The 13598-nt window shown below is 46.3% G+C and overlaps 4 protein-coding genes across 4 annotated transcripts; 1 reads left to right on the top strand and 3 right to left on the bottom strand.

The window, feature by feature from the left end:
• Window positions 1–3503: 3503 nt before the first annotated feature.
• PHALS_03007 (Predicted membrane protein) lies at window positions 3504–3809 on the top strand (the record flags this gene model as incomplete). The annotated part of the gene is made up of 1 exon (XM_024721023.1): window positions 3504–3809. One exon carries the CDS (start codon window positions 3504–3506, stop codon window positions 3807–3809), a length of 306 nt encoding a protein of 101 aa, XP_024572826.1.
• Window positions 3810–3967: 158 nt separating this feature from the next.
• On the bottom strand, window positions 3968–5172 carry PHALS_03006 (geranylgeranyl transferase type-1 subunit beta; the record flags this gene model as incomplete). Its single annotated transcript, XM_024721012.1, has 3 exons — window positions 3968–4471; window positions 4537–4669; window positions 4730–5172. The coding sequence occupies 3 exons, from the start codon at window positions 5170–5172 to the stop codon at window positions 3968–3970; spliced, it is 1080 nt and encodes a 359-aa protein (XP_024572825.1).
• Window positions 5173–11576: 6404 nt separating this feature from the next.
• On the bottom strand, window positions 11577–11833 carry PHALS_03005 (uncharacterized protein; the record flags this gene model as incomplete). Its single annotated transcript, XM_024721001.1, has 2 exons — window positions 11577–11733; window positions 11796–11833. 2 exons carry the CDS (start codon window positions 11831–11833, stop codon window positions 11577–11579), a joined length of 195 nt encoding a protein of 64 aa, XP_024572824.1.
• A 987-nt stretch (window positions 11834–12820) lies between these two features.
• Window positions 12821–13158, bottom strand: PHALS_03004 (uncharacterized protein; the record flags this gene model as incomplete). Its single annotated transcript, XM_024720989.1, has 2 exons — window positions 12821–12951; window positions 13128–13158. The coding sequence occupies 2 exons, from the start codon at window positions 13156–13158 to the stop codon at window positions 12821–12823; spliced, it is 162 nt and encodes a 53-aa protein (XP_024572823.1).
• Window positions 13159–13598: the final 440 nt, after the last annotated feature.

Here is a 13598-nt window from a genome sequence, read left to right as displayed (position 1 = left end):
TCACTCGCTCTCATGAGCAATTGGTAATACCCATCGACCAAGTCGAGTGCACTGTATTTTGTACATCCACCCAAATTGTTCTGGAGAACATCCCTCCTAGGAATTGGTGTCTGTGCCAGAATGGTGGCAGCGCTGAGCTTTTTATAAGCGTGAACGATACGCCACTTGGGTGTCGAATGGGGAGACTTGCTCTCACGCACCATTCCTGCGTCGTGCTTCGCACAGAAGAAGGCGTCAATGACGACACACTAGTACTCCTTGGGCAGGGGCTATTGGCGTGTTACGCAGTATTTGGTTTCCGGAACCAGGTCGATCCCATGACGCACATCTCGGTCCGGAGGTAGGACCGACGGCGAGTCTTTGGAGACGACGTCTTGAAATCCCTTCACAAAAGGACAGTACGAATCCGAGGTGTTCTTAAGTATCGAAGATCCAATTTGTGCGCTCAGCACCCTCTTGGTGTATTCCAGGATAGCTTTAGCCAAAAACTGATCTCCTCTTCCGGTCGTATAAGCACCACTTTGGCTAAGTCGCCTGCCTTCAAGGCACCGCCGAGCTCTTCGAGGGACATTTCGTCCAGCTCAAGAAGAGCATCCACCGCAGGAATAGCCTCGAAGGTGACGTCGCCTCTTTCTACCCTGTCATACCGTTGACGAGGGTGTATAGCTGTGCTCTATCGTCTACGGTAGACACATCCTGGGTCAGGCTCGACGGTGTCTTGCAGCTAGCATACGGCGTCGCTGTCGCCTTTCCACAAAGGTTTTAATTTTTGGTGAGACCAGTGCACTCAGCGTCGTCCAAAGTCAGCCTCACTTCCTACTCTACCGAAGTTTTGACCCGGTGAAGAGCTACTAGCTCCGAAGTCTTCGTCCAGTGGATAACGTGCCATTTCACGCGCATCTGAAGGGCTTTGCCCAAGATGTCTCGGATCTCGTCCAACCATGCCATTCGTGACACGCAGCGACTGCTTCAAACCTGAGCAGTGCTCAGCGGACTACGTACCACACCACGTGCCTCACTGAGGCCTCACCCTCGATGCCTCGGACCTCGTCCGACCATGCCACTATCGGCGAAGGCACTGGACCGAGACGGTCAAAGTGTTGGAGATTGGAGTATCCGAGTTGGTGAAAACCGAATGTGTATCGAACAGAAGTCCCGTGCTTGGCTCGAAGGCTGAACGTGGAGTGACACGTAACCCACTGAGCGCTGCTAATGTATCGAAGCAATCGCCGCATACCACGAAATTATGCTCGACGCTCCACGATGAAAGAAAGTCAGTTGTATGCTGAGGCGCTGAAAGCGCGGTTGAGTGACATCGTCACTGTTTGCTTAGCGACGGGAAGATGTGTCATGGTGCCAAAAGGTCCCTGTGGACCTTGGGTGTAAAGCTTCTTGACTTTGATAGCGTAACACGCTACTTAGCCTGAGACTTGGATTCAAGGTATGACCTCATCCTTGGTATGGCATGGCTGGAACACCATAAGCCATGGATCGACTAGAGGTCGAAGACATTAGGTGCTACGCCCGCGTCTCCTGGTGGAGCTTTGGTGATTATTTACCCACCTCTGCTAGCAGGCAAAAATGCTGCCCCGAAGTCGATCAGGATCTGCCATGGCTTCCCAAAGCCCTTCGCGGTCGCTTCCACGACCAGCAAGCCCGGCATGTATACATGTTCCGCGCTCAACCGCGACGCGCTTCAACGCTGGGCCCTGCTGACCTCTACCTCCTTGATGCGCAACAGAACTCATTTTTCCCCCAGAAGACCCCCTCGCGCCTACTGGGTGTTGTCATTTCTACGCGACAAAAAGCGGGACGTCAATTTAATAAACCTTGACGCGCCTTGTGCAGAGGGCAACCAATCCGAGGGTGACGGGCGTCTCCAAAGACAAAAAACCTTCGGGTGTTCGAACGCTGCTCAGTAGCCTGGAGCTCTGCATCTTCGTCCTCAGCATAGCTGAGCTCCATCGGCTCAGGCCCGCTCGACGAGCTGCTCGAGTGTAAATCGCGCCGATTTTAAGTTGAGTTCAGCATTCAGGGCCACATTCACTGCTTCATTAAAAGACGCCGGGTGCACACGGAGACTTTTATTCTAGCCACGCCAGTGCGAAGGCCCTCCGTAAAGACGGTAGACCGCCTCGGGGAGAGAGTTGGGTGCCATACCGGCAATTAAAGTATGCAACTCTTGGATAAAGTCCACCAACTGCTTCGTGCCCTGTCGGGCGGTAAGGAAACGCGATCGCACGCGATAGGCTTGGTTAGGGGGCGAGAACACTCGTGAAAGCTGCAGCTTCAGCTCCATATAAGAGGGAAACACCGCTTCGACCGAAGTGCCGCACGTCTGTGCCCATTCTCGCTCTCGGCCACCGAGCTTGGAGATAGCTAGCGCCACGCGCCGTTGCTTGGTCTGGAGTACGGCGGATGCCATGACCACGTCGACCTCTCTCATCTAGAGCAAGAGATTCTCTCCATCCTTATCTTTGAAGGCCTTAACGATCACCATGAGCGACCTGGGTCGGGAGGAGTCATCTGTCGCCGACGGTGGCATCATGGACGCAGTCGATGGCGGTATCTTCTTCTCTTGGTGCTCTGGCGAAGCATTTTTATAGCTTAAAACCGACTCTAGGCGCACGCTTATCGCTTCAGGTCCTTGCGAAGCGAGATGTTGCGCGCCCTCAGGGCCAAGCAGAGACATCAGCTTTTCAAGCCCATCCTGCATACCCGGAGGCAAATAAGAGAACTGCTTCATCCTCACATAGTGTCAGTCGTAACGACTCAGGTATAGATTGACTACAAGTGCTACCAAGTGCAACAGGGCTGCCGTAGCTCTTTCGATTAGAGAAAGCTTGGTGAAAGTCGATGACCTTTTTTCTATACTTAGAACCAGTACAAGTGTAGCGAATCACATCTCACTTACTCCAATAGTAAATACAACTTAATCCAAGGTGGCAAAGCCGAAATTTATAGGTTTTCCTATCAATATAGCAAAACCTAATCAAATGTATAAATACTGGTAAGCCAGCCACGTACTGACTTTTTGTTTAAGTGTAGCCACGCCATTGTGTGGTCAAACCATATTGTGTAACCCACACCCTTCATACCAAGGCACGTGATACCCCGTTACACTTCACTTTCGACAAACGCCCTCAATTTTTTTATTTTGGTTACGTTCAGTGCCGAGTCTGAAAAATGCTGGGTTTATCCATTCTCAGCTAGACCAACGCTCCTCAGGTCTGCTAGCTGCCCCAGGCTTTTGATTACGGCTGTTCTGATGAAGAATAAGATTAGGACAATTAAATTGACGGCGTAGAAGAATGATGATTGTTAATAAATACTTGAATTTGCGTTTTTGACCACTAATTAAAAAACCCAGATAGTTCTGGGGTTTATAAAGTCTAGCACTATATAACCCATAAACCCAAATGATTTAAAAAAATGGGTTTTTGCCGCCCCTTAGTGTTTTATTCCGTTTTTCTTTGCTTAGAAAGACAAGAAGTCGATAAATTATGGCTGCACGCGTGAAGAACGTTTTCAAGCGGTATGGTCGCACTGCTTTCTTCTTTCATTCAGCTGTCTTCACCTCGACTCTCGTGGGATCATATGCTGCAATTAATCAGGGCGTTGATCTACAGGCAGTCGCCAAGCGTGTTCCCTTCATTGATCTGTCCAGCATGGACCCAGATGCCAGCACGCTGGCACTCGCCTATCTTTCGACTGTGGCCACCGGTCCGGTCAGAGGTGCGCTCACCATCGCCGCGTCACCAATTCTAGCACGTCTACTGACTCGAAGCCGCCAGCTCACCAAATTCTAGATATGCAATAGCCTGCAATCATAATTCTGACACATGCTAAACACAATACCTGGTCAGCCTGATTAAATTAAATGATGATTGTCCTAGACATTGTACTGAAAAGCAGACTACTTGATTGCTGTCAATTCTTTGCTGACGTTTCTAACAATCATTCCACTCTAATGTTTTTGCGTTTTCTCGTTTTTCGTATCTGTGATTGTTGGAAAAAATGGCACTTGAAGTTTTGTGTCCAGAGCAGCAAGGTGTGGAAGGTCGTTTTCATCATCCACTAGTGTTGTAGAGTGCCGAGCGACACTGAGCCACGCAAGGCTGAGATACGAATGCATGACATCCGGAACTGCGTCAGGATATTTACACAATCCACCGAAGCGGAATTGACACGAGTAGATAAATTTCTTGCAACTTGGTATATCCACAAATGAATCTTTGTCTAAGAGACTAAGGGTTGCACCATTCCAGAAAGCGTAGCAGGAGTCGGGAATCTTGTTGCATCGTCCTTGAAAGCCGCCTTGTTGTCGAAATACCAGCCAACGCACCAGCTCCGACAGCTCACACTCGAGCTGAGCCATTTGGCCAGATAATACGAGTGACGCTATGGCAACGAATGCAGCCCCACCATGCGACTCGGCGCTAGTGCTTAGCCCAATGCCTCCGTCGTGATTCTAACAAAGCAGCGACCGACGTAAGATGTAGGAAACTTCTAGTGTTCAGTTGATATTTACCGTACCAGACACGAGTTTATGAAGCGCACCATCGCTGCCACATCAACACCCGACCAGTCATTTAGAATATAAGAGATTGCGCAGGCACAATAGACAAAGCGCATGTCCTGTTCCGAACCAGATTTCGTCGACGAAAAGCTACAGAGTCGTCCGTCAGGTCCAAAGTATACACGGCAAATACTTTGTGGCTGGTCTTACCATCCTGTTTCTATGTTTTGCAGAATCTTCAAGGATCCGATGATAGCCGCCTTATTAACCCGACTGAGGTCATCTCCAAGCGTCCGAAGGATGCACAATGCCGCAAAGGTCGATGCAATGTTGCTCGAGTCGTACACGTCGCTCTTGTATTGAGACGCTGGACAAGCAAAGTTATTGCCCATAAAAGTTCCACCCCGAAAACCACAGTCACCAACGTTAAAACTGGCGTCACGATGGTCTGGAGGCACCTGTAAACCATAAACCCACTCAATAATTTGGCGCTTGTCTACGCGTTCAAGCTCCTCCAGCACAGCAAGTCCATGAATACAGAAAAAAGATAAAACCACACGCTGCGAGTCTTGAGGAGCGTACGCCGCAGGCAGCGACTGCAGATTTTTAAGGAAATAGCTGACGTGCAAGTCACGGTCGAACGATATCGACATGCCTGATATACGGAACGTGTGAATTGCAAAATAGATTATGCATTTAAACACGCTGACAGATGTGAAATGATTTACTGTATTGTGGTGGAAACATTATGTAACTAAACTTCACATATCATTTTTAATGTAGTTGTGAACATTGACACTTTGAAGATAAAAATGTTTGTAAGGGGTCCGTAAAATGTGGTCTGCTAGCCACAATTAAGACAGTTTATTATGAACGATAATAGATTTAGCATATGCCGGAGTGGCTTAAATCCTACTCCATTTACTATTTGAATAAAAATCGTATGGGCTCTCAGTTCCGCGGTACGAACCCTGCGTTTGCTAACGAGGACTCTCAAAATCAAAGCTGTCTCTGTGTAAAGTGTAAAGCCAAGCCGTAGTAGTCTCGAAATAGAAAAAAATATTTACATGGGCAAACCGCCGTCGCTTTCGAGTCTTGAAGCATATGCGACGATGTACCATTTGCTCTCATCAATATACATGTCGTATCTTGATAAGAGGTAGAGTATGTTATGACAATGGGCCGGACTACCAGGGCAACGGTCTGCTGTGCGCTTTGTACAGAGGAAGCTTTGACTCAAAAAGTACAGAGCAAAGGCAACCACGATAGTCGCTACCTTAACTACCGCTCTGCTTTTTTAAAGGTATATATATATCTGATGAGATATTAAAACTAAATATATACGCTTTACTATCTCTCATAATAAAACTGTATTTTTCGTCTGGTGTGCAGCTAGCAGCCCACGTATACCGCGGATCCCTTTTTTCACTGTTCATTGCCATCATATCTACCGATATCTCGGTACATATGAGCATTGTGCAGTATTATATACAATTTAATTGTACCAGATGTTTCAAGTGTAAGCACACAAGATTCAAGAGCTTGCCTCATTAAACCCTCCCTCGATTTGTTGCGGACCACACTGAAGCTCACACTTCTTCTGTCTTTCTGAGACACGGCGCAAAATCGACCATTTTACGAGCTTTCACTGCGATTATAGCGTACATCCAACCTTTGCACTTGACCATGTCTGCTCTAAGAGCTTATTTGCGCCGGGAGACATCTCCCACGCATCAATACAATTGGCTCAACGAGTATTCGAAAAAGGAGTGGTCCTCGGGAACAATGTACATAAGGTAATCTCAGCCAGAATGCCGAGGTGTTCTTCGATGAGAACAGTCGTATGGAATTTCTGATCTGGTAAGCGTTTTATTTACAAGGCCTAGCCGCTACCCGAGAATGGACCTTCATGGTACTCAGCCTCTCAATTCAACGTGCTCGAGCTCCGTGTCCTTTTTTTCATCAGCGTGGGGTGATGCGACGACTGCAGTGAAGCTCTCGACAATTTATAGCTCGTCACCATGGTCATAACCTTCTGGTCTTAAAACAGCAACGGTTGAAGGAGCCTGTATCCCGGTAAAGAAATGTAGCTTGAGTAATAGAGGCTGGCGAAAGTTTTGATGGGTATCAAACTCATTTCGCGCACCGGGTGAGAAACACACGCTTTCTAACCCGCATATAGAGAGGCCTTACAAGCCAGTTTCAATGAGGCGGTCCTCCGCCTAGAGTCGTCTGGTGCTTGATTTTGCAAAGCTCAAATCACGACGCGGGCGTCGACGTGACAGCTCCTGCTATTTACAGCCCTATGCGTTTACATAAAACAGCTGTCGCAGCTACCAACATGGGCCAAATTTACCTCAAAGACAAGGCACTCTTGACCTCAAACATCCGCAAGTTTCCAACTGAAGATACACCTTTAACCAGAAACTGGTGACAGCCAGGGGGAAAAACGTTACATGTGAAAGTGGGCCAACCCATTCTCATCGAGCAGTGCCGGCGCTCCAACCGCTGGCCCTTATGAGCTCACTTGGTTGTGGTGGATGACTAAGTATTTCCGAGAATCTCGGCACGCGCCCTAAGCTGAGATGATCCCGATCTTGACTCTGACCTTCGTCGTTACGTTTTCCCACCCCAGCGGTTTACATCCGCATCGCTTCTCGGATCAAAGGGTTGTCGGATCAGGAGATAATAAAGACGTTGCTCCGTCTGCACCAGAGCTCTTCATATTTGAGAAGCTTGAAAAAGAGCGGGATCGTGGTATGGCTAGAGAAGGCTCACGTGAATCCCAGGAAATGTTTGTATATCTCTTTGGGATGTTAAGAGTATTACTCACATCGTTCGTCACTAGGACCATGAACGATACGATGCAGCGCGGTCGAAACATAGTGTTATCAAAGCGCAGACATTGCACATTAAGATAGAATCAATATCGTTCAAAGCTAAGATTTCTTCTCAGTTCGTGGCGTACGCTACCCCCCAGAAAGCCATATTTGGCTTGTAGTATCTTGCATCGCGGAGTCAAAGCTACCGAGCGATTTATGTAGAATAAGGTAAAGCCTGTAGAGGCACGTACTGCGTTATTTGAAGAAAACTCAATGAGGAGGAGCAACTTGCTCCAGCCTATCCGTGCGAATGCTTCGAAGTATACTCCTCACCGCACAATTTGCATGTTCCATCTAAACATCTGTATAAGGATGGCCAGGCGCTGTCATATTCAAGCTGGCGACGAATTTTTGCCAAAACTTCGCTGTAAAGCGCGGATATCTATCCGATACAATGAATACTGACAATCTATGTTGGCAAATCTTCTTTAAAAACAGCTTGGCTATGTTCTACTACCACAGACAGCGGTGAGATGACTTACCAAACGGTCCACAAAGCTTACTATAGCATGTCCCTCGCGAAATCTATTGTAGCTGTGCTTGCGCAAAAAGCTCTCCTGCTATCCGGCAGAGGTTGTTTTGCCAAGCCCCACAGGGATAGAAGTGAGTGGCTCCTAATCTTTTCAGCTTTCAGCGGACCTATGGCTCGTGGCATTACAGCCACGCTGTATCTAATGTGAGATCGCATATTAGAGCCGGGCCCATGAACAGACAACGCGTTACTCTGCCAAAATTCTTAAACTTCACTAAATCATTAAATCTAAGCTTCGATACATTTTTACCTCCCTGTCTCAGGATACATGGGATTCGTTTCCGGATTTGGCATCTAATGCCTCTGCGCATTATCAACCGATTTCATTGTCTAAAGTCGCGCGTCGTATAGGATTGCACGGCAATCTTGAGCGTTTCAGGACTTTTCACGGCTTCACTGAGCTTTCAAACCCATCTCTCTGAGAGAAAATCACGTAATGGACTCTGGTCCTACCTCCACGAAGTTCAATGAAAGCTTGTTCTTCCTCAGTGGGCCGCCTGGCGATTGCTAAGACTCGACAATTTCCCATGAGGGATTTTTTGCCCACCCGTGCGTGGAAGTCCAACCCTGCGGACCCACTAGGAAAGAGGGAAGGGGGCACGTAAGACGCATATACCAAAACTTACCGCGAGTATAGTTTAGTGCCACTGAGTTGATCAACATATTAAAGAGACCCCCCCCCTTAGTATGGTCGAGGTCCATCGTCAGTGGTGCGCTCATAGAGCTAAAGTTCTAGTACTTCTTCTGGGTTTCGCAGCGCACTCCGCGTTGATCGCGACATCCAACGCTTTTCCGAAAGGGTCAGGGTGAACGCAAAACGTCTCGGTGCGAGCCGCACCGATCGGATACTCTTCGTGAAAATAATAACCGCAACCGCGCCCAGAGAATGTTCCGACACCATTGCGGCAATTAGAGCTCTTTACTACTGGGAATAGTCCGCCAGTTCTCACCATCCTTGACGAGTGAATCATAATTCTGATAGCACTCTATACGTCTACTTTGCCGGTGTGGGCACGCAGAACCTGTCGCTTTAAACGTCTGTATTGCGGGTCAATACCCATTCCTAGTTTGAAACTCCTAAGCGATGCGCTGGGCTTAAAACAAAGCCAAATCCATGCCCATCACAACTTTCCTCATCCAGATGAAGAAGTTGTCTCCATTTCAGCAGCCTCATGGTCGGGACGTTTTGTTCCTCCATTACAACTGGATTACTTTTTTTGAAGAGTAAGTTAGGTACAGAATACTATACAATACACATAATATTCCTATGGGTGGCCATCCTGGAAGAGAAAGACATACTGCTCAGTGAGTGCTGTGAAATTTGTAGTCCAATATGTCTTATCGGTCATGCACGTCATTCGCACGCGTGAATGGTATCGACGAGCCAAGCCCTCACCACACGTGCCGGCACTTTGGCCAGTCTGCCGACTTCTGTGAAAAATGAGCATTTCCTATATTGTAGACGATATTTTCGGTTCAAAAAATGTGTAAGTCTTGTCGTTTATGTGAAGTGTATATCGAGCTGGATTATCCTACGCCTGTGAGCATCAGCTCCAACCAAGCCGCTCCTTAACAAAAGCTTTGCTAATATTGCTGTCCGTCACGCGAATATTGTTCAAGGACCAGATTATAAATATCTGCCGCTGATCATCTCCAGACGTGACGAGGGGTATTCTCGCGAAGATTTGTGGAGAAAGACCACGGTGCCGTAGCAATATGCTACCACTATTTTTTGTGTTGAATCATGCAAAACACAACTCAACATGCTTGACCCGATTTTTCCAATAAAATGGTAAATATTCATGTCCTTTGACATCACCACATCTTGATGGGGATGGCGGTCACAATTAAGCTTTATAAAACTGCATTGGCCTATATGCGAATGGGTGTTTGTAGTATATAAAAGATAGCTGCGACATTGATGCATGGGATTACTTTGGGTGGTACCTATAAGGTGGTTGGGATATGCCCTTAATGCACTCACGAGGTTGGCTCTCGTAAACTATCTTGGTTATACCTGAATAATGACTCTCCAAGAGTCACGGCGTGCGGCTGATGTTAGCGTTATTCAGTTTTTATGCATCGTTAGAGCTGCGGGGTTGGACCGATTGGATCAAGACCCTAGAAGGAGCAAAATACTGTATCGCTGCTTTGGACCAAGACGTTACTCAGCTATGGCGGATGACTGAGACATTACTTCATTCGCAGTAGAGCGCTTTGCATCGGGGACGACTTATATAAAGAAAATTGTGGTGGTGGTATGGATTGAGCACACCAACATAGAGCGCTGAGTACATTTAAATAATCGCTGGGATCATCCTTCGCCGACATTGAACGATGATCAAAACCGGTCTTCTCTCGTGTGGAGCGAATATCTGGCCGACAGATTCACCTGGGCTGTAACCAGTATATATTGAAGTAGAAAGGATACACTTACCACTTAAACCCATGGGGTTTGCGGTCACGCCTTGGCTAGTTTGCCCTGGTACTGTCGCTATTTACAACTTGGCGCATTTTCAGTCGCTCTCTCACCAGGAAAGCTGACAGGGTGTCCTTAAACAATGCATCTTCTCTTAGTGAGTGAGCCTCCGGTTAATTTACAGTCTGATACATGACAGGCAGCTGTACCAACACGCTCTCGAAGATGTACAAGCCTACTTATAGCAAAACCTGAAGATGATGAACACCACCTGCGTCTGTTGCAGCGTCACTGTACCTCAGGACTTCTCTTGTAAAGTCATGTCGCTCTTATCAGACCTTGGAAGTTATGCATGAAACAGATTCATCATAACAGCAGTTGTCTGAAGATGATACGTCTCGCCGTCCTCCTCCTCGACTTTTTAATCTAATGGCATCGGACGCCATTGCATAAGCTTTATCTTTTTATCTTTCTCCGTCATTTTCGTCTTTATTTGGTCCTTGATACTATATATCGCTTGCTTTAATGGATCGGCTTCGACTTCGAAGTTCCCTTCCTTTTCTTGCTGTGTTGGTTTCCATTGCAGATCTTCCGTCCACTCACCATTTCCTGCTTCCCCTTCCGTTGCCCAAAGCTATCCATTTTTTGCTTTGACGAATCTGCTGTATCGTTATTTCAACCTTGCGTGCCATTGCATGCACTTTGTCTCCGTTGTATTTTCTTGCATTTTCCTGTTCCTCTGACCTTTCACCGTGTTCATCGCTTGCTTATATGGAGCCATATCTCTTTCTTCGCCAAAAAACTGTGGAAGACCCGATTGCAAAAGCTTTGCCTTCTTCAACTTCTTCTTCTCTTGTATCTTGGTCGAAACGACATCCTAAACAGCTACCGGACGTGCCACTTTCTCCACATAAACTTTAGCGTTTGAAGATTCTATTTTCTTCTTCTTCATATCGCTGAATTTCACTCGGTACAAGCTTTTTCTCGGCCATACCAACAAGCTTCTTTTTGCGTTTCTTACGCTTGGCGTTAAATAAAACATTAAGCGTCGTTAAACTCGGAGCGACTTTTCCGTGTGGCGGCGTTTCAAACATTCGGGCATGGAAATTTTCTAGCCGCTTGTGGTCGTCGTCTTCGAAGTTTTCGGAGGGTCAGCGTTTCTTCGCCATCATTTAGAAGGCTAATGTTTATTGGTGGCAATGGCCAGTAAAAGCTCAACGATGTCTAATAGCTCAATTTTGCAGTCGATGAGTTATCGCAGTTATTGATGATGTTATAATAGTCTGCTTGCGTCTTTTGCAACGTCATGGTTGACTCTTCAAAAGCTGCTTGGACTATTTCGCTATCGCTCAGCTCGCTGCCGCGGGGTGTAGTAAATCCTCTGTGTAGAGACCGAACAAATTGCTTACAACTCATGCAGAAGAGAGTTGGTGTGAAGGGCACTTTAATTTGAAAGAGGTCCCAGAAACGCGTGCGACCATAATTGTAGGCAATGTAGTGTGCAAGCGAAGAAGAATTACTCATTGCGCAGTAGGTTTTGTGCAGCGTTCACTTTTGGGCAATGCCATGAAAATACAAATATGTGCGGCTTCAGTGTAGTTTAGATTCTGATGGGGGGATTGAAACGGGGCATGTATCGTGATGTGGCGTACATACATATCCACTATCGCCATTATTGTATCTTGGACAGCTAAGCTCAAATGTACCATAATAAAGTACCGTGCTGCATACCATGCTTAGTTTTGAATAGGGATGGGGTGTTGGTACGCTATTAAGAGACTACGTGCATTGCTATCCTCACGGTTTGCATCACATTGGGTTTTATTGTAAAATATGTAATTAGTATTAATCTTGCTCGACTAAGATTTAAACATTACTTACTCTGTAGTAAAGAGCAGGAGATGGATTTCATTTCTTGTAAGGCGTTCTATTCCACACCTAATTAAAGCGTACGAGGTTCCCCTCAGTGCATTTTTCATACGGACTTGTAGATTATAAGTTTCTTCTGTGTGAGGAGCACGGCATCTCGATTCGATTTTAGTATTCATCTCATCCATTCCGCGAGACTCTTTCCAGCCTTTTCGCTCATTAAAATTGCTCGCGTTATTATAATTTGTATTTGTTCTTCGTGTCGTTTAAAATGACTCCACTATATACTGATAGCTTTCACTCGTGCAACGAACCTTCACATCCGTGTTATTTGTTGATGATCTGTAGTATTCTGCAGCTGTTGAGTACTTACTCGCTTGCTTGTTCTAGTAACTTTCTCGTTTGTAGCTCTCTGACCCGGATATTAAAGGAAATAAAGTATCATGACCTCGCAAATCGAGAGCCGCGATTTACTCAACCTGTTTTCACTCTGATTTTCTGTATAAAAATCTGTCCACTCTACCTGCCCCAGTCCGACTTAAGTCTTGAATTTTCATCAACTGCTCTGTCTCTCTTTTTGATTTTCCTTCATGATTTCTTTAGTCGCGCTTAAATGACGAGTTCAAGAGAAGAGAAGAGAATTCGACGCGAATATCTCGAAGTGCATGATAAAACGCTCGGTGACTCCATCGAATGCTTTTTACACTCTCTTTCTTCAAGATACCTTCAGCTTTCTCAAGAATATCGCATAATCAAAAGCCTTGTGTTTGAGGCTGGCGAGTCTTTACACAGCTTCCGGCAAGCCCAAGTGTATAGGCTGGGACTTGCCTGACGTGTAGCTGTGGTATCAATATTGAAAAGTTTTAAATCACCGCCTACATTTGGAGAGTATTAAGAGATTTTTACCAGTGCGCGTCTGACGATGGCACCACGACATAACGTTCGGAAGAACAAGGACAGTCAAGGCAATTTCAAGACACTATGACACTGGTAGAACGACCATAGTGATTGTCTCAATGTGCCAGATCACAAAGTTTTGCCAGAAGCATTCACGACAGGACTAAAGATAGAGAAGTTGATATTATGTGTCACAAATCGCCAGTCAATACTTTGAAGTGGTGATGACCACTGTCTAACTCTCACATATTCGCGTCAGTGGACTCGCAATCACAGTTCAAAGCTTCATTCATTGCATGTTATTTTCTTACTCTGTAATATAGCAAATTTAAGATATAGATCGCTGTTCTCGAATGACGCTAATACTCCGATTGGCAGACATACTTCACTTCATGCCTTACCAGGACTTAAGTGAATTTGACAGATTCACCAAACCTGCAGCGATCCTCCTTGGCAAAACGCTCGAGAAAGCGTACTTTG

The sequence above is a fragment of the Plasmopara halstedii genome (genome assembly GCF_900000015.1).
Source record: "Plasmopara halstedii genome assembly, contig: Scaffold_208, whole genome shotgun sequence".
In the NCBI taxonomy this organism is placed as follows: domain Eukaryota; phylum Oomycota; class Peronosporomycetes; order Peronosporales; family Peronosporaceae; genus Plasmopara; species Plasmopara halstedii.
Note: the sequence above shows the minus strand (reverse complement) of the source record. Positions and strands in the feature narration are given on the sequence as shown.